We start from the raw sequence: 24,212 nt of genomic DNA on the forward strand, positions 1-24,212 counted from the left end.
GTCCAAGCCTTCTGAAAATCGTAAAATCTAATAAATAAACATTTGAACAAGTTAAGCAGTGAAATTTTTACTAATTATTTTTAGGATTTTTTTCGATGTTTTTTATTTGAAATTTATTAATTAATAGTGTATAACAAAAAAATGGATTTGGAAAAAAAGTAAAGTAATCTTTTTAAGCATTATTCTGTATTTATTAGTCAGAAATTGTTTCAAATACTCACCTTACATATTTTAATTTTTGCAGTATTATAGATCTTTTATTAAAAAATCCGGATGGTGTTACAAATAAAATGTTGCAGACGGAACTGTCGTCTATAGGTGTGGCGCAATTGGTAGAAGTTTTGAATAACCTAACTGCTGCTGTAAGTAAATTTTGTTTAAATGTTTCGAACTGTCTACTTTTCTTATTGAACCTTTTGTACCTGGGAAGATTTTAGTGTTCTTACTTGCGCTGATAATCAGGCTATAATTGTCTAAATTGGATTAAATTTTCTATTATTTCCTACGCTTAAACTAACATTTAAATTCTTGCTATTGAGTGTGGAAGAAATTATGGCTTAAAAATTTGTCAAAGACAAAAATTACTTGTCAACAAAATAAAATTAGTCTTATATGCTGTCTAACTGTTATCTTTTCGTTCTAAAAAACAAAGCACATTCTAGATCAATGGTTATGTGTTTTTTTTATTCAGTAAAGATTTTTTTATTCAGTGTAATGTGTTGGCTTTTCTATGTAATTATGTAATGTGTTGGCTTTTCTATGAAATTAAACGATTTAAAAATATTGAAAAGAAGAAATTATATTAAGGAAACAATGAGAATTAAATTGTTATAAAACAATAAATTGCAAAATAAAATTAAAAAAGACATTTAAAATTATGAAAAAGATAAGTTAAAAGAATCACGTTAGTATTTCCGATCAGATATTCAAAACAAAACAACTGAAATCAATAATAAGAAAGTAAGCTTCCCTTATAATTATTCTTTACATTTATTACAGCTCTTATTCATTTTAATTTCAATAAAAATAATTCATTTATTTTATTCTTAAAAAAAAATATTTTTCATTTTTCCCGATCAGATATTCAAAACAAAACAACTGAAATCAATAATAAGAAAGTAAGCTTCCCATATAATTATTCTTTACATTTATTACAGCTCTTATTCATTTTCATTTCAATGAAAATAATTCATTTATTTTATTCTTAAAAAAAAATATTTTTCATATGGTAAATGCCATTGCATAAAATTACAATATGCTATTGCATCCAAAACATCTTATTTTAACATTCTAAATCTTTATTATTATTTAGGACAAAATACAGATTTTTCATAAAGGGAAGCAGTTGGTCTATAAAATGAAAGAAAGTGTTGCTAAGTGAGTACAACATAATCTATAAGCTTAAAAAAATTTAGAAAAATTCTTTGTTAAATTATTCATTGATTAACTATAGGTATACCTATTAAGTTATTCATAGCCCACTCGATTGTATTGAAATATGATGATTTGAATAGAATATCCCACTTAAAATTCACTCAATTCATATGTTTTTTTAATTTTGAAATCAATTTTTGCATAATTTTTGAAATAAAAGATTTTAAAAAAAAAGTATTTTACCTGTTTTATCCCTTTATTTTATTCAAATCTTTTCTCTCTCTTCAATTTTTTATTCATAGTTTGTTTAAGGGATGCAATAGATCAGGGTTAGCAATCTGCTTGCTAGTCGAACCATTTTTCAAAATTGAATAGGTAATTTCAGCAATTAAATAGGTATATTTAAAAGGTATGCAAAAAAGGTATTAATTATTTTTTTTACAGAAATTGTATTTATTGAAAACATATATATAAAAGTACAAAATATGTATATTGAATTTAAATATTAAAAATTAAACACCTGTATTTTACTTCTCTTGATAATTCTTTAAAATTTGGTGAATAATTGGTGACAGCACTTCTCAGTAATTCTTTGAGATGCTGGCTAGTTAATACTGATCGGTGTTTGGATTTCACGAATTTTAAAGTGGAATAAAAGGATTTACATAAGTACGTTGTTCCGAACATTGAAATAATTTGACAAGCAGACTTTTTTAATTCAGAATACTTTGATTCTGGTTCAAATTTCCAAAATTCAGTAATCGGCGTCGACTTATATTTTAATTGTAGAGCTTAATCTTCTTGCATCTCTATTAATTCTAATTTTTCAGATGCTTTTTGGGTCATAAATATATTGGAAATGGAAAATTCACCTTGAATTATGTTAATTTCAAATGAATTCAGAAGGAAAATCAAGATCAAATTTAAAGTATTTCAAGTCTTGAAATCTATTTTGAAATCTATTTCACAGTTTTCGATGAGTCATATCATTCTTAACATTGACAGAAATGAAATTTGTTACATACAACGTTGCACTTAGTCTTTCATATTTGTTGTCAGTAATTTAAACGACATTTTGAAGCACATACGGAACAATAATAATTTTTAAAAATATAATAGCACAAAAAGGGAACTCGTGAACATTTATCGAGAGCCACAAATAATCCTTCAAAGAGCCGCGGGTTGCCCCCCATCCCCCTGCAATAGATCTTGCATTTTCTGTGGATGACTAGTTATCTGGTCTGACTTTGAGCTGGATATTTATTACTGGCAACAGAATCTTTCCTTTTCTTTAAGCATTGATATTTAAAAGTATGAGACTAAAATAATATTTTCTTTTTTGTTCATATTTCTATCTATTTGTTTTAAATAAACTTTTAATTTAAAGTCTGTATATTTTAAATCTCTAAACAACCTCAATATGCAAATATAATCGTAATTAGATTATTTGATGACATAAATTATTAAAATATATTAATTATTCGATTGGCATGCAATTTAAATTTTAAATGCATCCGTGAATTTTATAAAAAAATATGCACATATTTACTGTTATTAAAATAAATTTGATATTTGTCACATTTTATATTAGTCTCAGTAAAAAGTCTTTTTTTTTGTCATTGCTAAAACAGAGTTGCTATTCCACAGGGAAAACCTGAAAAATACAGGAAATTTATTAATCAGCCAAAAAAAAAAAAAGAAAAAAATGAATGCAGGGAATTTTGACTTTTTCCTTACAAACTGGAAAAAACAGAGACTTTTATTTCTTATTTTTGTCTTTTAAAAAATGCAGGCCTCTCAAAGCGAAATCTGTGGGATATTTAAAAATGATAGTTCAGCTATATTATATTTAATTTATTATAACATTATTTGTTTTATGTGCAGCTGTTTCTTATTTCTCCAAGTTTTTCCTGCAACTAAAACTGGCATCTTTATCATAAAATGGTTTACAAGAGCACAGTGATTGTGTGTTTCCTCTCAATATATTGTGTATAATGTGTACAGGGAAGGCACAGGGAATATTTATTTACAGATATCTGTGGCAACTCTGTCAAAGAATTTCAGTGCAAATTTTTCAGGCATCTACACCGATTTTTGGCACATTCTTATTCTTATAGTTATCGAAAGTGCTATTGAATGTATAGAATAACAGGAAGAGGTGACACCAACCTTCCTGTTATTCCAAAAAAAATGGCGAAACACTGCTGCAGAAATTGCCAAAGTAATGTAAACCAAAAAAATGTTAGAGTCCTTTTTTAAGTAAAAACTTCTTAATTCTCGTGAAGTATGCTCCTTAAGTGTTTTTAAGTAATATTTTTAATTATAATGTGAATTGTATGTGGTGTACTCGTATAAATTTTGTATTTGTTAAGTATAATACATTTATACCTACTCTTTTTCTTTCCTTTTATATACTCTTCAATCGAGTTTTTTGGTTACCCGAGTTAGTCATGCTCCACATTCACTCGGATAATTGGGACCCTACTCTATTGGATAAAGATTACATCGATGGGAATATTTACATCAGTGGCTGTTTTAATCATAGAAGAAAAAATTGAGAAGAATTTCTCACCTTTTTCCAAAAACAGAGTGAGATATCTTAAAGTCAGCCAGTTTCAAACACTCAAAATAAAATAAGTGAAAGAAAATCATGATCCTGACATTTATATTATATTAACCTTGTTTCATATGAACAAATGAGTTGTTAAGAGAAGGAATCTTAGTGCAAAATAAATATAATTCTACTTAAAATTTTTTATGCATAATTGTTATTATTTGCTCTAAAAATGTTTCAGATCTTGTAGAAGTGCAGATATTGAAGAAAAAGTTATTTACCAATTAACAGAAAGAGCGGGTAATAAAGGTAAATTTTTTTGCAGCATTTTATTTTACTTATTATTTAGTTGGACATAAGTAGTCGTAAACCCAAAAAATTGGATCTGCTGTTCGACGACGCTTTTAAAAATTCAGCCAGTAAAAACAAATATATAAGGGAAGTATATCACAAAACTCAGAAAAACTATCCATAGCATGAATCAATTCAATAAAAAAAAAACCAATTATGTTAAATTTTAACTCTTATCATTGTCAAACAACCCAAAAATGTATGTAACCGATTTAAGAATTTCTGTGTGTGGATCCACACTCAGCGTGCACGCATACGTCTACGTTAACTAGCTCGGAACAACACTATGGTTTCTTTGGTAAATATAACTAAGTTTCAGATTCTAATTTGTGCAATCATTATCAGTTAATCATTTATTTGAAATGTTTTATGATGTCAAACTGTATTAACAGGGCTGGGGAAGGAATAGGTGCCAGGTTAGGGGGCTGTGCCGAACTAAACTCAGATTTAACGTTCTTTAAATCATTCACTTCCTCTCCTTTTTTCAAAGTATATTTAAAAATATATTTATAGGTATTTTTTTTCATTCATATATTTTTAGAATAATTTTATTTATGGTTAAGTTTCTCTAAATTTGTTTTTGTGAAGATAGAAAGAAAAGTGTATAGTAGAAAAATTAATTTTGTGTCAATGGAGTGTGGGTGTCGAATGTGCTCTTAATATAATTTGAATTTGCTGATACAAGTCTTGATGTTTTATATAAATTTAAGTTTTTCATCCAAATCTTGGCAGATTTTTTGTGAAAATGGGACTATTTGTAAACAAGACCAAAAGTTTAATTTTCAAAATAATTACCGAGATCTTAATAAATTTTCTCTTAACAACAAGGAAACATTTTTACATATTTTGTTCTTTAATGTATAATTAAAATAGTAGTTATAAAAAAAGATTTTCTGAGAAACTGATGTAAGACTTTTTTTCTATATAATAGCAGGCTTGATAACTTATTTATTCCTCTGATTTTGTTCTTTAATATATATTTAAAATAGTTATTAAAAGATTTTCTAGGAAACTAATGTAAGATGTTCATTCACATGTTTACCAAATCAACATTGAGATTTTATAATTCTCCGATATAAATATTGTAATAGTAAATATAAAAAGCATTTTTCTGCTGCATTATGACTACACCAACAAGACAATTCAAGGATATTTTAAGAAAATTTGAATTCCTTTTCCAAAATTGAGTGAAAGGCTTTTTTTTCAATATTGCTTGGTGACTACGTCTTCTTCCGAGACTTTATATTAACTGTCCCAAAACTTTAACCAGTCTTTTGATGAAAATATTGTGACCATATATACAAAATTAAGGCTACCTCGTTTACTTTGGACGTCATAAATCAAAATTACGCAGAAAAAAAATGAAAATAAGGGAAGTTTTTGTAATTATTATTTACTCCAGTTGATTTACCTATTTTAGATGAGTTTATTAAGAATGCACCATAGTACCAACCATTAGATCAAAGTTTATTCGAAGTTCTTTATTTTGCTTACAGCTCATAATTCCATTAAGATTGATATTGATTCACAGGCGAGTAAATAAATCTTATTTTGAGCTTCAAGTTATTAGTAAATAATAGATTCCATATTCTTCTACAATATTTTGTTTCATTAACTAAGATTTTTTTTATCTAGGCATATGGATAAGAGATTTAAGGCTAGCCAGTAACCTGCCTCAAACACAAGTTAACAAAATTGTGAAAAGTTTAGAAAGTAAAAAGTTAATAAAATCTGTGACTTCTGTAACAGTAAGTAATACAATTAAATATATATTTTTTCCATCATGGTTCATGTTAACTATACTTTCATCTCTGATTTGTTTATGTAGTTTGATTTGTATTAAGTGCTTTTAATAATAGCATTAAACGATAAAAACATTGAATTTTTAAGGTGGCTTACAACAATAACATGGTTACTTATTTAATCATGCTCTAACTTTTAAATTTGTTTTGAGTATGTACAGTGCGCAAAATAAAAAACAAACTGCTCTGAGCTTGATCTAATGTATTCTAAACATACCTCTTTTTTGGAAGAATGAGGATTTCTGATCCATTGGCCCCAATCTGGGAAACATAGTCCTAATAGTTTGGTCAGAAGAGCAGTCCAAAGTTTGGACCCCTTAATGTTAATTTTATTTTTTGAGTATTTCGTCTTATCGCGAGAACTTTTTAAGCGAATTAAAAAAAATTTCATACTGTTTTGAAATTCAGTTATCCAAACATAATTCTATGCAAAATATCACTTTTAGTAATTATTTCTTATATTTTATTATTTTATTTAATAATTGGCAAAAAAAATTTGAATTGTGTTGTATAAAAACTTTTACATTGTTTTAAAGGATTTAATTTTACAAAGTTTGAGTGAAATCGCTCAACAGTTGCTGCGAAATTGAATTTTTAACTTAAGATTATTTTTCACTTTCGATGAATTTTTAACTTTTCGATTTCTCAGGCACTACTCGACCGATTTCTGTCAAATTTTGTATTTTGCCATTTAAATTTACATTCTTTAAAATGATGTAAAAAAATTATATACCTTACAATTCAAAATCTTTTCGACTATTATTAAATAAAATAATAATAAATATTTAATAAATATTGAATTATCTTTAGATGAGCTTATTTTATAATTGTGTAAAAAAATTCTATTTGCTTTGAAAATTCTCGAGATAAGGCAGAATGCACAAAAAAATAAAATTAATATTAAGGGGTCCAAACTTTAAACTGCTTCTCATGAGCATACTATGTGGACCATATTTTCCAGATCCTGGCTACCCCTTATACTTTGGAAGTCAGAAAATCTTTATCCGTTGAAAAAAGGTATGTTTATTCAGAGAAAATACGTTTTCGTGTCTGATTTTGTAACTTAAATATCGTCTGCACTAATCAGTACACTGTACATTTAAACCTCTTTTTCTCCAGATTTAAGCCCTAAACTGCTTTTGGAAGGAAAAAAACTTAGTACTAATGATCCAAAACTGTTTTTAACTGTTAAAGTGTGTATTCAAAATTATAAATGTTGAAATCTTGATCTTATTACTTAAAAAATATCTAACAATGTTTTTTTTAAATTTTTTTCTGGTGTTTAATTTTAAAAGTTATTTCAGTAATAATTAAAATCCCATAATTCGTTGTGTGATTATATTAACAAATTATATAACTATATGGATATGGCGCACAAATTAGATTAATGTCTTTACAAAGCGCTTTGTACTTAAAGTTCATAATAGTTTTGAACAATGCTTACAAAATGCGAAATTCGTGCGGAAACAACAGCGGAATTCGTATCGACCAGCTATCTTTATTGTCGAGAGTTCTATTAAAATAGTTTTGTTATATTGCTGTCTTATCGTAATTTAATAAATAGGGGAGCTTGTTCAGTTAGTCACCAAATCATTAAATTACGATAAAATGGTTGATAATAACTATTTGAAAGCAGTTTTTGAAAATAATTAATAGAAAACAATGACAATAATTGATAAATAAAAGTACCTCATGTTCGATGCCACTCAAAGTGACAGTCCTTAATAGGAAAACGCCCCTAGCGTCATACGATAACATTTACGGATATGGTTTCCTTGGTGATTCTTAATCCTTTTGATGTGTCTTACTTCCCCCAGCAACATTTAAAGGACACCCTGTATGGTTACATGGATGGTTGACTGAATATAAACAATAACAAACTGTCTAAAACCGGAAGAAATTTAGAAAACTTCTGGTGTATCCCTCCGCTTCCCTGCAAGTTGCTTACGAGGCGATGCGTGAACAGGCTTAATATTCTAGGAAGTTTAATTGACGTGATTTGTGTTTAAATTCACACCTAATTTTACAACTCATATGAGTTTTCTGTAATTTATAAATTCTAACTGGTAGTGAGGGTAAAACAAAATTTATATTACAATATAAATTAAGTGTAAGGTTTGCCATGTTTTGAGTGTCATCCATTATTTGACTATAATTACGTAAAATATCACCGTTTGTTATTTTTTGGGTAGTATCATAGAAAGCTTGCCGGGACTTCCAAATTCATTTGTCATTTGTTTCATTGATATTGAAAGAACACATGATATTGAGAACACTACGAGTATAATAATATTTAATGGCTTTCCAAGCTCAGTAATACAAGGTGCTTTTTTCATTGGGTGTTTTTGAAAAGTGCTTAATTTTCCCATTTTAAAAATGAGATTTTTTTTTCATTACCATGTCGATTTTCGCCACGTATGCAAAAGTGTACTTTTCACATTGTTCTATTCAACGTTTTCGCAATTCATTCAACCACAATCTATTTCAGCATACCATCGGTCCGTAGCATATGAAAGCGCCATTAATTTTACATGTTTGATGAACTACTTACGAGTTCACATGTGTATATACTGAACTGGGTTCGGTGAGATTCTTGCACTCTCATGTACAGCTCTGCTGCATTTTGCAAGACATTCTCAATTTCAGGCTTCATTTCTACCCTTTGACATCAAACCAAAAAATCTCTTGATCTTTTTATGATGGCTAATGTAATCAAGAAAAGAGTTCTTTGTCAGAAACTAGTTATTTTGTCATGATCATTTAAAGTCTTTGAAAATTATTTTGTATTTTGTTAATGTATATAGTGCTTGAAAATATTTTTGGGTGCTTAAAAAGTACTTAGAAAGTGCTTATTTTTTGTTGGGAGATCTGGATCCGCATACTGAATAATCAATCAGGCATATCTTAAAGTATTCTTCGTATTTCTGACTTTTTAAATCAATCAGAAGTAGTAACCCGGTAGTCTTGCGCCATCTGTTCTTAGCTCTAAGTGGTCAGCCATCCATACATTTTGATTCACCTTATTTTTTGAATTTTATTTAGGGACATTAATTCATAGAAATGAAACAAATTGTTGATTGTGAAATGTTTGTTTTAATAGGCTTCTAAGAAGAAAGTGTATATGCTCTACAATATTGAGCCAGATCGATCTGTTACTGGAGGGACCTGGTATAGTGATCAAGAATTTGAATCAGAATTTGTGGAAGTTCTAAACCAGCAATGCTATCGCTACTTGTCTCAGGCAGTGAATATTTCATATTACTATATAATACTAGTTAAGACTTCTACTAACCAAAACAATTATTATCTAGTTTTCAACACAGAAATTGTAGCATTAAAATTCCAAAATCATACCTGCCAAGTCTCCTGTTTTTTGATGAAGACTCCTGTATTTTAAGACTATCTCCTGTTTACCTGTATATTCTCAAATTTCTCCGTATTTGTGGAAAAAGTTTTTAAAAAAAATTAACAACGAAATGTCTGTGGGTGTCAAAAATACTTCTCTTAATCCTCTACAGATAGTGCTTTTGCCAGTACTGCAGTATGATGAATGTTTATAGTATAAGTAATTATAAAAAATGGTTTACAAAAATCTTCATACATATTAAGATTTTTATACATATTTTTTGCTTCACTAAATGTAAGTGCTTATATTATTTTTGTTTTTTAATTTCTCCTTTTGACTTGCATTATTATGCATGACGTATTAAAACTTTACTCGTAAAAAAAATGTTGCAAGTGAAATCTCCGTCATTTTATTTATCTAATGTTGGCAAGTATGCAAAATGCATACTTCAAATGTCAAGATATTTAAAATCATTTCATCATCATCAATGGCTCAACAGCCTAGGATGGGCTTTGGCCTTCTCAAAAGGTTTTTTTTTCCAGGCTAATTTTTTTCTTGCTTCTTTTTGTTGCTTTTTTTTTCTCTTTTCCACTATTAAAACTAATAAATATAGTTAGCCCAATATAGCTGACACTAGAGCACAGTAATTATTGTATTCCTCTTAATATATTGTGTATAATATGTGCAGGGAATTTTTCTCTCCAGATTTACAGAGGAAAATGTGTGCCAAACTTTAGACCTCAAAATATAATACTTTTTAAATAATCTAATTAAACCTATACAGTTTTTGTTTTAATAATTTTTAAGACAAATTCATATTTTTCCGAATAAACTAAGAAATCTTTACATTACTAACTGACATAAACATTGAGTTTCATTGTGGTTTTTAAAAGATAAATTATTTTTTCTTGTACCTCTCCACTAAAAGCAATTAGATATTTCATACAACTCAAGAATCTTGATTTTAAAAACTGTTAGTAAAAATGAATTGAAACCATTTTCTATTGAAAATTTTGAATTTTAGTTAATAATTCAAAATATATTAAAAACCTAGCATCAAATTTTTATGTAAATTGCAAAAGCTGCTCTGCATCTATTCCACACTGTCTTTCTTCTCTGAGGCTCAAATCTTTTACACTTTGAAAATGTATATGAAAATTTTGTACCTTTTTAGAACTACTTAAGTTTCCACACATGTGAGGATAAGCCTTCCTTTCTTGCTTGGACGATACCATATAAAATTTCCTAATCCATGTTGTAGTTCATTAATTAATACAAAATATAGGATGTTAAGTATCACACAGTAAAAAAAAATTATAATTTTCTTCTATTTCAGATTTTTTTGACCTGATAATGTTAAAATAATTTATTTCAGTAATGTTCTCCCCGTGGCAACACGACACTGTCACAAAGCGTTACCGAGTTCTTGCAAAGAGACTTTTCCCTTTGGAAGTAAAAAATTTCTGGTTTTCTCTTTTGCAGAAGTTTCCATTCTATTTTTTAATGTAGTTATTACTATTGATTTCCACATTGTTTTTAAAATCCTATATTTTTAATTCGATATTATTTATCACATCAACTGAATCTCGAAATGAAAACATCCATGCAAGAATATTGGCCGTAATATTAAAATAAAAAAATATTAAATGTTCAAATAAGAATTTTATATTATTTTATTTTAACCAACAAGTTTTTTTTTTTTTTAAGTTGATGCCTCTGTTGTATTTTAAATTAGTGGCATGTATGTTTGTTATTTTTAAAAGTATTTTGCAAAGAGATATTAGTATTAGAGGGAATGTCACAGAAAGCCCAAAAAAATTCTGCCTCATTGACTGTTCTACTAATTATTTGAACAAGGAATGCAAATTGAGAATATGTAAAATCTTCAGCAATTTAAATTATTTTTTCAGCAATTTAGTTGCGAAACTCTTACATTTTAAAAAAAGAGGTTGGCATTCAAATAATAATAATAAATATTTTTAAGAAAATATTGAAGTAAATTTATTGTCAATAGTAAACAGAAGAAAATTGATGTAAATTTATAGTTAGTTCATAATAAAACACTTGCAAATTATAAAAAGTGATTTAACAGTGAATTTGTTCTGTATAAATTTTCAGAAGGCTATGACTGATAAAAGCTTGGATCCCATATCTCAACGTAAATCTTCATTTAAAACATCTGAAGAGATTTGCGATCACATAAACAGTCTGAAAGTGAGCAAAGTAAGTGAATACATATTGTCATGCCATTTTAGATGGCCTAACCTTTTAATTTCCTTTTTTTAAAATAAATTTACTTGTAAATTTATATTGTATTTAAATATTCCTATTTAATCATTCCTAATGCAGAGTTGCAACTCCGCAGGGAAAACCTGGAAAATACAGGGATTTTTAAAATCACCTGAAATAGCAGGGAAAATCCAGGGAAATTTGTTTTTTTATTTTTGTCCTATAAAAAAAATGGTGACTACTCAAAGCGTAATCTATGGGGTGTTTAAGGATGATATTTCAGCTGTACTAAACTATTTTATTTGCTGTAGCATTATTTAAGTAAGTTCAGCTGTACTTTTTTCCCCCCAGCAATTAAAACTAGTATAGTTAGCCCAATATAGGTCACTCAATAGCACAGTAATTGTTGTGTTTCCTCTTAATATATTGTGTATAATATGTACAGGAAAAACACAGGGAATTTATTTTACAGATTTGAGTGGCAATCCTGTTATTAATAAATGTGTATCTCATTTATCAAAATGACCTTGTAAATGTATTTTCAGGTTGTCTTAAGCATGCAGGACATTGAGACCATCTTGGATACTTTGATTTACGATGGTAAGGTTGAAAAGTGTCTTTCTCCTTCCAGTAGTGACAGATATGTGTACAGAGACGTCAAACCTTTAGTCACAAGTTGTGGTCTAATGAGGGTACCCTGCGGAGTATGTCCTGTAAGTAATCCTTTCTTTACATTCTATATGCTTGGAATTAATACACTTGCAAGTTATACCGATCTATTGCCAACACAAGCTTTTGTCCCCATAACCGATAAGTATATAAGTCCTATAGCTGATTACTATATAAATCCTATAACCGATCGGTTTTAGAGACCATGTATTTCCGATCTATCGCCAACGGAGACATTTGTTCCTTTAACCGATAAGTATATAAGTCTTATATCCAGCCTGCCGAAAACTCCACCTGTAGTAAATGGTGACCGGTGCACCCTAAGTCTGTCAAAATTGCGATCACACCCTTTGCCTTAATGGTCTACTACAGCAGCAACAACCGATTAGTGCAAAATTAATTAAACCAACTTATTTTATTTTTAGATAGGTCAATATTTCTGTTACATTAATAAAATTTCTAACACTGGTTTATTTAATAATTAACATTACATATGAGACTCGGACATGATTACATTTGATAATAATGACCGAGACATTTTCATAATTGATACGTATTGTTATCTTTAATGATGGCAGTATGACCCTATTTGGTATTCCTGTATGTATTATTGGTTGCCTGTGTAAACCAGACACGTTTCTACATGATGACGAATCTTTGCTTCATGGTCCCTGTAGCTGATTGGCACACTTAGATAAAGTGGAAAAATTGCTGCAACTGAAAGCAATTTGCTGTCTATCGCCAACGGAGGGAAGGCCTATGAAAGGGTTAAAAACTAGTTTTAACCCTTTCATCCCCACTTAATTTCAATGAAATTACTTTTTTTCTTCTTCCAATTAATCTAACCTTTATCAAAATCTAACCTGACAAACAATAAATAAAGATAACAATAAAAAACAACAAATAATAAATTAAATGAACCATGAAATAATAAAGAAAATGTGTTAATGCAAGGTTGCTACTCGACAGGGAGAATACGAAAAACCTGGAAAATGCGGGGAATTTCGTTTCTTATTTTCATCTTTTAAAAAATGGTAACCACTCGAAAGTGCAATCGTTGAGTTATTTAAGAATGATATTTCAGCCATATTAAACTAATTCATGTACTATAGCATTATTTGTTTTATATATGTTCAGTTATTCCTTTTTTCAGAAGTAATAACTGGTATAGTTAGCCCAATGCAGCTCTCACAAGAGTGCAGTGATTGTGTTTTTCCTCTTTATTTATTGTGTATAATATATACTAAGGTAAACACAGAGAATTTTTTTTCCAGATTGGAGTGGCAACCTTGTGCAAAAAAAGTAATGACTAAAGTCATTTTGTTCCTCGAAGCATGTTAGTTTCGACAAGTGCACAAAATTAAATTCTTGTTACAAAAATGACACGATTGTGTTTATTTTTCAGGTGTCTGAAGACTGCCAGGAGGGAACAATTATTTCACCCTCCACCTGCCCCTACATGAAAGAGTGGTTAGACTTTTAAATACCTACTTTTAATGACTTTTGAGTTATCTTCTCTCTCAGTGAACACTTTATACAAGGTTTTAACCTTGGCAACTGGGACTCAGTGGAGTGAACTGTCATAGTGGAGAACTTATCTCGAGTGGCCGTTTAAACCGCTCTGGATACCTGGTTGTCTGGAAAGTAAAGTGGTGCACAAAGATGATCCTACCGCTGGTCATAAAATTGCAGAGACATACCCTCTATGACTCACTAGATATTTCAAAAATGATTTACTTAACGCTGCAATGAAACTGAATAATATTTTCTTTATACTGCAACTTAGTAGAAGAGCAGATATCGACTTGTCTTTTTAACATCACTGACGAAAGGAACTGAAATTTATATTAGCTGGCAGTCCAGTGTGGTGTTGTCACGATGTTTCAGAACAACTTAGCTGTATTGAATGTGCCAGTCTGTGTTTCAGATCTAATTGATTTTGTGTCTGTGTGTTGCAGATCAAATCGTTTTTATCTGTGTGTGTTGCAGATCAAATCGATTTATGTATGTGCATTGCAGATTGATTTGATTTTATGTGTGTGTGTGTTGCAGATCAAATAGATTTTATGTGTGTGTTGCAGATCGAATTTATGTGTGTGTTGCAGCATGCAATATCATCAAGGTCTTCAGGGGGCCAGTAAGGAACATTAATTGTCCATCAAAAGAGTTGCAAGGTGGTAACGAAATTAATGAAATTTTATCACTGGCCAGGTATAGCTTTTTTTAGCAGTTGTCATTTTTTAACGTATGTGGCCATTTTTAAATTATCAAACATTTTTTAAATGTTAATTATTAATGTATAGCATTTCTCATAACATAGTTAACATTAAATATCGTGAAAAAGTAATTTTCCAATATTATAAAATATCCATAATGATTCCATATTTTTACAAAGAAATAATAATAAAACGTGCTTGGAGTGCTGCATTTTCATCAAAAAAAGTGGTGATTTGCAGAATTAAATCGCCATTTGTTATATTTTGTTGCCCTATGACTGATGGTCATTTTAATTATGCCCTGTACACAGTTGAAGGGAAAAGTATTCAACAAAGGAAGCCAAAATGTACCATCCAAGTTTTCCTTGTATTAGGGAAAAAGGGGATCAATTAGGTTACTTGATTTCTAAGATGAAGGTGCCACTTCATACACTATCTGTCCAAAAGTATGGGGTCACCCAGTGGTATAGACTTAGAGGCGCATAGTAATAGGATGTTGGTTTCCCTTTTCCATCGATGACAGCCTTATGGGAAGACTTTACCACCAGTTTATGAATTCCATCACAGCTGTGCTTGCAGTGAGGATGGTTACGTGATCTGCTCTCTTTAATTCATCCCAAATGTGCTCTGTGGGATTGGATATGTGAGAAGGCCTTTTGAACACCCATTTCGTCAAACCATGTCTGTGCAGGCCTCGATGTGTGAATGCTGGAAGAGAAATGGGCCCGAAATATTGCCATAGAGTGCAGCATTGTCTACATGTACATCTCAGAATTCATGTTTCCAACCACAGGAACTAATGGACACAGGCCAAACCACAAGAAGCACGCCCACACCTTTATGCTCCCACCACCTTAACAACCGGGTGTCCGGATACTTTTGACCGGTTAGTGTAACATTCACATTGATTCTGTTCTGGAGATTTTTCACGCTTTAAACCATTCTAGAAAGGAAAAGAGCTAAAAAATATCCTATGGCTTCCAATAACGCAGAGGTTTCCAATTTTTTTTACCCCCTCTGAAACAGCAAATGATTGCCCTTCTTTTAGCAAAACTCCAACTTCATAAATTAAGTTCATGACCCATTGTTAACATATTAATAAATATTTTTAAATGTTAAATATTTTTAAGTGTTTTCCAAAATACTTTTAAAATTAGATTTAATGTCAGACAGTTGAACTGGTTCTTGTCTGGTTCTGAATTTGTTTTTGGTGTATGCAGTTGATGAAAATAAAGTTGAATAGTGTTCTAAACATTAAGAATAGTTAACATGAAAATTTTAATTTAAAAGTTTGACGAAAGGAAATTTTAAACTTGTAAAATTCAATAGTAAAAAGTGATGCAATTTCTTTATAAATGCATATCCTGCTCTTAATTTATTCAATTTATTGTTATTAGAAAATAAACGCATGTTTTTTTTTAAAATGCATTTTTTTTTTTGTTCTTACTGCCATTTTTCTTAAATATTTTCTTAAAAATAACCGAAAGGATATTAAATAAATGATTATTGATTAAAAGTTATTGATTAAAAGTTTTTGATTAGATATAAATTGAATGACGGGTCTACAAACTTGGAAATAAATAAAAAGTCCTAACTCGCCTACAAGGGTGCCAATCTTCAGTCCTGGAGAAAGGGGACTGAAATCAGTCTTAAGAAAAGATCAGTAGACTAATTTTCGTCAATTAATATTGCTTTTCCATTTGTTTTTTGCATTAAAATCTTGCAGTAAATACTTTATATTAAAATAAAATGCCTTTTCATGAAAACATTATTTTTTTAATTCTTGCGAAATGATCAAGTAATGACATAATCAACAATGACACAAGTATTCTAAAATAGTATTCTAAAATTACACAAATATTCTAAAATATAAAAATTATACAAAAAATGAGGGTCTATGAGCACAAAAGTTGTACTATTGTTGTGTTTAAATTTGCTTTAGTTTTCGCTTTACCCCAGTGTTTTGAAATGCTGACCAAAGTTAAAATATTTGTTGTTTTTTTTTCCCCCTTAAAAAAATGGTGTTCCACAGAACATCATTTTGGAACCACTGTTTTAGAGTTACAAAACTGCTCTATGACATAAAATAATTCTTGTATAATATATATTTTTGTATAGCATTATAATTTTTATGTTGCGTGTATAATAATTATTTATATGCATATCCATAGAAATTTGCATATCCATAGACAGTTGACTTACTTTATAAATATAACTTTTTTAAGAATTGTTTTTCAGTAATTATTTGTTTAATGCAGTGTTCCCCAACCTTTTTATCACCGCGGACCTGTCAACGTTTGATAATTTTACCACGGCCCGCAGGGGGGGGAGGACGTTGATTGTTACGTTGCATTAAAAATTGCATTAAAAATTGGACGTTGCATTAAAAATTATTTTAGATAATTTTTAATGACATATATTAATTTTAATATATAATATTTTAATTACATATATTAATATTAATTTACATCATATTAATTTTAATTTAATTGTTGTTGTTAATTTACGTCGCACTACAGCTGCACAATGGGCTATTGGCGACGGTCTGGGAAACATCCCGGAGGATGATCCGAAGACATTCCATCACAATTTTGATCCTCTGCGGAGGGGATGGCACCCCCGCTTCGGTAGCCCGATGACCTGCGCGCGAAGTCGAGCACTTTACGGTAGCGCAGTTTAACGAGGACCAATACCGCACACCCTCGGTCCCTACGCAGACTGATCCAATTGGTCACCCACCCGCACACTGACCGTAGCCAGTGATGCTTGACTTCGGTGATCTGCTGGGAACCGTGTCTTAACGATCAGTCTACTGCGGGACTAATTTAATTGTATTTAAACATGTCTTCAAAACAAAATACAGTTACACCAAAAAATAAATATAACGTTATTTAGCATTTTAACTTACTAGAACATTAAATCAGTGAGAACCCTAAGCTTGTTTCTTTGCAATGAGACGGTTCCATCTGGGGGTAATCGGAGACAATGATACATTACAAAAATTTATGTCACTATTTTCGGGGGCCCCTTTTTTTTAAATAAATAAAATTTTAATGGAACACAGATATTTTTAATTTGGGGTATAAATTCAGTTTCAATGAAATGGGCGGCCCGGTACCATTTGATTTACGGACCGGTACCGGTCCGCGGACCGGGGGTTGGGGAACACTGGTTTAATGTACAAAATAATCAGTGTAAATTTATTCTCTGCCTTCACCAGTACTAAATGTAATATTTTTTTTAGTAGTGCAGTAAAAGATCTTTACAACACAACTCTTGAAGCTTTGCATTTTGTGTTACCATTTCACATATCTACAAACTTCTTTGGGTTGGGGTTTTGGATATCCTAAACTGGTTTTGGGCACAAGTCCAAAACCTTAAACATTTGAAAAGGGAAAAAATTCTATATGTGTAACCATTGTGCACTTAATAATAACATATATTAATAAATATTTGATACTTTTTATACAATTTAATTTATTAAAGGAAAATTATATAATGTAATAGGAAAAGATTAATAACTTTTGAAACTGCGCAATTCATTAAATGACAAAAGTGAATACCTAATCCTTTAAATGTGCTTTTAATTCTGATAAAGTTTTTGCATAAGGATAAATAATGCAATTTTTAAAATAATAGGAACGTTTTTAATAAAACAAAAACTTGTCTTCATTTTGTTTCTTGTTCAAAAATTAATCATTTATTTTTCACAATTATTTTTTTTTAAATGTGTCATAATTTGAATAAAAAGGTTTTGGACTAGATTAAACCATTCTGTCCTAAACCTTGCCAACTCTGCTATGAAGGGATTAATGTTATAAAATAATTTTTAAGTAAAAATAGTTTAAAAAATATGAGTTTAAGCATTTATTTTTACAGAAAAACTTTTAATTTATAAGAGCATTTGAACTAAAAATGTACAAAATTAAGGTTTTTTTTTTTTTGCTTTTAAGTTTGCGAAAATAATATGGTTTATGGAATTATTTCTGTCATAAAAAAGAAACACCTATTTCAAAATTTTTTTAAAAAACCTAACCCTATTATTTTTTATTATAAACAAATTAATATGCTTTTATCTGCTAGAGAAAACTGAAGTCGATAATTTAGAATTACTCTACAAACTTCAATAATTTATCTTATTTCTTTTCTTTTAAGCAATTAATAATGTTTTATTATTTAATTACAATAGAAATGAATCATTGCAAATTAATGTCTTTATCTGTAAGAGAAAACTGAAATGGAGCTTTTAATACAGCTACAAGATTCAATAATTTATCTTATTTCTTTTTTTTTTTTAATAATTAATAGTGTTTTATTATTTAATTATATTAAAAAGGAATCATTGCAAATTGATGTCTTTATCTGAAAGAGAAAAATAAAATCGAGCATTTAAAATTACTCTGCAAACTTCAATAATTTATGTTATTTCTTTTTTTAAAAAAAAATGATAATGTTAAAATTTTTTAATGGAAATAAATTATTACTAAGTATTTATCTCTTTAACTGCCAGAGAAAAAGGTATAAAATTAGTCTTCTTTAATAGATTATTAGAAGTCTTGTTCTTAAAGTCTTTAATAGATTATTTGTTTAATATAAAGAATTTATTAATGTTTGTGTTAATTTATGATAAAATTAGTTAAGTACACAGAAATAAGCTTTCTAGAGAAGATTGAAGTAATGTGTTTTAATTTGCTCTACTTTAGTATTTCCCATAATATTTTAAATGTTGTATTTCAATTATGAAGTATGCACGTAAATATGGCTTTTATCGACTCACCAAATATTGATTCTCCAAGCTCATTTTAAGAAATGCTATTGTAGATTATAAAAGTATTTATTTTAAGTTTTACTACTTAAATTTCATAAAAATTCATTATGAATTCAAAAATATTTCTGAAATATTATCTTGAATGTTTATTCGATCTGAATAAAAATATTTTTGATGCATTGTTGTATTTTATTTTCAGTTAATGCAGAGAAATGTTAAAAATATTTAAACATTTATCATAGTATTTTTTGTTACATTATTTCACTCCCTATTTATTGCTATTATTTTTTACAGTTTTGTAATGACAGTAAATGTGAAAACTAAGCATATATGTTTTGCTTTTTAAATGTTTACGTAAGTATCAAACACGTCTATTTTGAACACTTGTCACTCATATTTGTAAGTTGCATGTAGCTTTTCATGTGTTTGCGCCAAATACTGAAGTATCAACCACTCAAGATTTTCTTCATATTCATCTGAGTTCCTAATACAGGGGGGAAGGGGGTATAAAAAACATGAAAATGAGTGATTTCTGTAAATGTTTATTATTTTGACATACTTTTTCTGAGCTTGTGATAGATTTGAAAAGCAAATTATAATGAAAATAGTAAATTCAAGAAAGAATTATATATCATTACAATATGTTATTTATTTATAGATTAATTAAAATTCAGTAACAATACCTTTTTTTCAAGTACTTACAAAGTTGTGAACTATATTTATTAAAAATAATTATTAAAAATAAAAAAGCAAATTGATCACAGATACTTTTTTTCCAATTTTATTTTGAATAAATTGTTTAAAATGAATGTTTTAAATCAATAAATTGTATTATCAAAAGAAGTTCAGTTCAAAAATGAAATTATATCATTTTTGTGCTGTCTCTTTGTATTGCTAACAAACTTAAAGTTAGAATTATTGTTTATTTACATAGCTCTTGTTTATTTCTTTTAATGTGAAAGTTTTTTTATGTGAAAGTTAACTATGAAAACTAAGTTTACTATGAGAGTTAATTATTTTTTATTGAATGTTAATTATGAACATATTTTTAATGTGAAATTTAATTATGAAAACTGAGCATTATAAAGAACAATTGTAAATGAGAGAGACTTAGTATTGTATAAAATACTGCTATCTTGACAAGTGAGGTATTTTTCCTATTTTACACTGCATCGCATGAGATCAAACTCCAGTCAATAAGACTAATAGTTTAGCTGTAGTCAATCTCTTATGTGTAAAAAAATACATCTTTGTACTCATACCTATATTTACGCAGATAAGCAAGTTGCTTTCTCTGTATTTTTTTTAATGCTGAATTGAGTAATCAAAACAAAGTTGAAATATAAGTACAAAATTATGAATGTTTTAAGAGCATTTGCACACAAGCTTGCTTTAGAATAGTGGTAGTAGTTTTAAAACCCACTATTAACCCTTTGAGGTTGTGTGTCTACTCTCAGCCACCAACGCTCTTTTACTATTCCAGTCGTATATCTGCTCTGAGCCACAAGAACCATACTGATCTTATATTAAGTCAACAAGCTTCCAAGATACGGAGAATTCGAAATAATATTTTATAAATTGTGTTAAAGTAAATTAATTCCGACCAGCATGACAACCAAGTGTACACTTAATACGACCGCAAAGGGTTAACTGTGTTTTCGCCAAACAAGCGTCCCCTGGGAGTTTGCCCTTTTGCTTTCTGACCCCATGTTGTGTGAAAGTTTGGCAGTTCTAAGAACGATAAATTTTATTTCATCCTCTTTATTAAAGCTTATTAAATTGTTCGAATAGAAAACACTAAACTTTCATTTTGAATATTAATATTATTAAGAAAAATTACTATATTTCTGTAAATACTCTAATAAATTGTAAAATTCATCCCACCAAGCAGTTTGTATAAAGTTTTTTAAATAAAAAGTATATTTTATTATACATATTTTTTTCTATTCCTACTACTAGTTCACATTCTCTCTATACTCTATATCTTGTTCAAATGTTCAATCGTTAATAAAATACTTTTTAGTCATCCACTCAACTTCAAATACATTTTTTTAAAACTTCTACTGGATGACACTTGATGTTAATACACTTTTTTCAAATATTAATTCATTCATTAAATAGGGAAACGAAATTGGAATTTTCTGATTGGTTAAGCGTTAGTCATTGTTTTAAATTTAACTATAAGCGATTCATTATTTCACATATTTGAAAGATAACATTAGTGATAATTTCTAACTTATAGCTCTATTTGAAGAACAAAAAAATTAGTTTATTGCGCATATTTAAATATTTGATTATTGTATCAGCTGTGTCAGATAAATGCAGTAAAGAACATTACGTGGTAGCATGTGTGGGTAACTGTCACCAAATATATACTTTTATAGTTGTCTATGACCACATGCCTTTTTTTTTTTTTTTTTTTTGTTAAATTTCTACTATTAGTTCACACTTTCCCTATATATATTTATATATCTTCATTTCCCCAGATCTTTTAGAAACTTTTCTTTTGTTATGTAAACTTTTAAACAGTTAAAAATTGAATTTATTTATCTTAGACAAAATTTATTTTCTACAGCAGTCAACATAACAATAAACGAAGTTTTTGCTTCCTTTTATTATGTAAGGTAGATTCAGTTCTTGATGATAGTGTGCAAGCTTGACAGTTACTGAGCTGACAATTTGATATATTTATAGTTTGTTTAGGGTAAGAACTCCCCCCGCCACAAAGTCTGAAGACGTCTACTGCTATGGAAACAAGAATAGTGTATTTCGGGGAAGGTAGCTTTTCTTTACTCTATGGCAAACACAATAGACGGAAGAAAAAGACCCTTTCTCTCGCCGAACCGGGTTAAAACCTTTCCTAAACAATGACCCCACACTTGAAATAGTTATACCTCGTTGTCACCGTCACTGGTCCAGACGAATGGCTAGGAAAGTTCTTACTTTACACAATATATAACTGTATTTATTTTGTTTTTACACTCTTTGCAGGGTTTCATTCAGAATAACTCTTGATCTAATGATCACTTTCTAGGACTCAATGTTTCGAAGGATAACCTCAAATATGCTAATTAATTAGGGCAGGCGATATTTTAAATTACAAAAACTTACTTTCTCTGAATGAACATACCTTTTCTTTGGACGGATTTGGATTTCTGATTCCCTAAAATAGGAGCCGTAATCTGGGAGATGTCCCAATAGTTTGGTCAGGAGGACGATCCAAAGTTTGGACCCCCCTCAATGTAAATCTTACTTTTCGAGTATTTCGCTATATCTCGAGAACTTTTAAATCAAATTGATAAATTTTTGCACACATTGATGAAATTCGCTTATCCAAAGATAATTTCTTTACAAAAACCCACTTTTAGTGAAGATTTATTATTTCATAATGGTCGAAAAGATTTTGAAATGTAAGTTATGCAACTTTTTGCATAATTTTAAAGAATACATTTTTGCATGATAAAATGCAAAATTTGAGCATAATCTGTTAAATAGTTTCTGAGAAATTGAATTTCAAAAAAGTCAGTTATTTAAATTATCTTTGAATAAGTGAATTTTATAATTGTGTGCAAAATTTTTTGACTCGCTTAAAAAAGTTCTTGAGGTATAGTGAAATACGCAAAAACTAAATTAACATTAAGGGGTTAAATTTTTGGAGCGCTCCCCTAACCAAACTATTGGGACCCGATTTCCCAGATCGCTGCTACTTCCTATATTTTGGAGGTCAGAAATTCGAATCCGTCGAAAAAGAGGTAGAGGTCCTATGTTTATTCAGAAAAAATACTTTTTTGTGCCTGATTTCGTACCTTAAATTATCCTCTGCACTTATTAATTAGCATATTTAAGGTCAAACCATTAAGATTGAGTCCTGGAAAGTGAAGATCGAATCATTACATCAAAAGTTATTCATGGTGGTCTTCTTTTTTTTTTGTGTACACTGTACATGTTATATGATCTGCGTATGAATATGTTCAAGGCCACAAACTGTCCCATTTTCCCGAGGCGAAATAAAATGGGACACAAACACAATTCGCGTACAATAAGGCATAGATAGTTAACATGCAATCACCATCTTCATCAACACCTGCGCTATAACTAAAAAAAAGAAGAGGGATTGATGAAATATCGAGTTTCACCATGACCCCGAAATAACTGTTATGAAATTTTTTTTTATTATCTTTAGCATCGTTCAGTTTTATTACTTCTAGTACGTATTTTGGATTACCTCCGGTTGGTGTAGTGTAGCCTCATCCTTGTAGCCAAGCAATTGGTCCACTTTCCGGTTCAGCGGCAAAATTTAAAATAAAAAAAATAAAAAAATTTAATGGAAAAAATATTCCTTGATCCAAAGTTCCAATAGTTACTAATTTTTCTATATATTCTCTATATATTTTTCTATTCAGTATATTGTTTATTTTTGATAACATCGTTCAGTTTTATTACTTCGAGTACATGTTTTGGAAAATTTTTACATCGAGTTTGGCGTACTAAAACAGCATGCTGCTCTGGTGACATTAAATTCTAGATTCAATAGATCCTTTTTCAGAGCAGACGCACATTAAAACTAAATGGCTTCAGAGCAGTGGCGTAAATAGCACCCGTGGTGTGTGTGGGGGGGGGGGGCTCATGAGGTTTCAGGGCCCACGATCCAGAAATGATATGCTAGCTATATGATGAGGATGCGCTACCTACCGCCCGAAAGCTCTTGATGAGCGGCCCGTGGCAGCATCTGAAAGTAATAATAATAAAATACTGTAATTTGTTTTGAAAAAAAGAAAATATCCGAAATTTTTTGGATTTAAGTTTTGGATGCGCCAAATCTAAATCAATGCAATTTTTCGATCGTTTTTTTTTTCCCCCTCTTTTTTTTGGTGGTTATCACTACGAATTTCTATAGTCTTAA

General features: G+C 29.4%; 1 protein-coding gene across 2 annotated transcripts; it reads left to right on the forward strand.

The window, feature by feature from the left end:
* Window positions 1-6: 6 nt before the first annotated feature.
* Window positions 7-15,965, forward strand: Polr3F (RNA polymerase III subunit F). 2 transcript variants are annotated; one of them, XM_016065159.4, is made up of 9 exons: window positions 7-158; window positions 245-362; window positions 1,313-1,377; window positions 4,170-4,237; window positions 5,915-6,027; window positions 9,182-9,325; window positions 11,546-11,650; window positions 12,202-12,369; window positions 13,731-15,965. In XM_016065159.4, the coding sequence occupies exons 1-9, from the start codon at window positions 142-144 to the stop codon at window positions 13,806-13,808; spliced, it is 876 nt and encodes a 291-aa protein (XP_015920645.2). In that variant the 5' UTR covers window positions 7-141; the 3' UTR covers window positions 13,809-15,965. The 2 variants fall into 2 exon arrangements, with proteins under 2 accessions (XP_015920645.2, XP_071041825.1); XM_071185724.2 differs by having other exon boundaries at window positions 11,549-11,650; window positions 13,731-14,515.
* The last annotated feature ends 8,247 nt before the right edge of the window (window positions 15,966-24,212 follow it).

The sequence above is a fragment of the Parasteatoda tepidariorum genome, chromosome 5, assembly GCF_982258835.1.
Source record: "Parasteatoda tepidariorum strain Cologne lab strain chromosome 5, Ptep-v5.0, whole genome shotgun sequence".
In the NCBI taxonomy this organism is placed as follows: Eukaryota; Metazoa; Arthropoda; class Arachnida; order Araneae; family Theridiidae; genus Parasteatoda; species Parasteatoda tepidariorum.

Coding starts and splice junctions, on each gene's coding strand:
- Polr3F (XM_016065159.4), top strand. Junction 363..1,312: donor TGAATAACCTAACTGCTGCT/GTAAGTAAATTT, acceptor ATTATTATTTAG/GACAAAATACAGATTTTTCA. Junction 12,370..13,730: donor TACCCTGCGGAGTATGTCCT/GTAAGTAATCCT, acceptor TTTATTTTTCAG/GTGTCTGAAGACTGCCAGGA.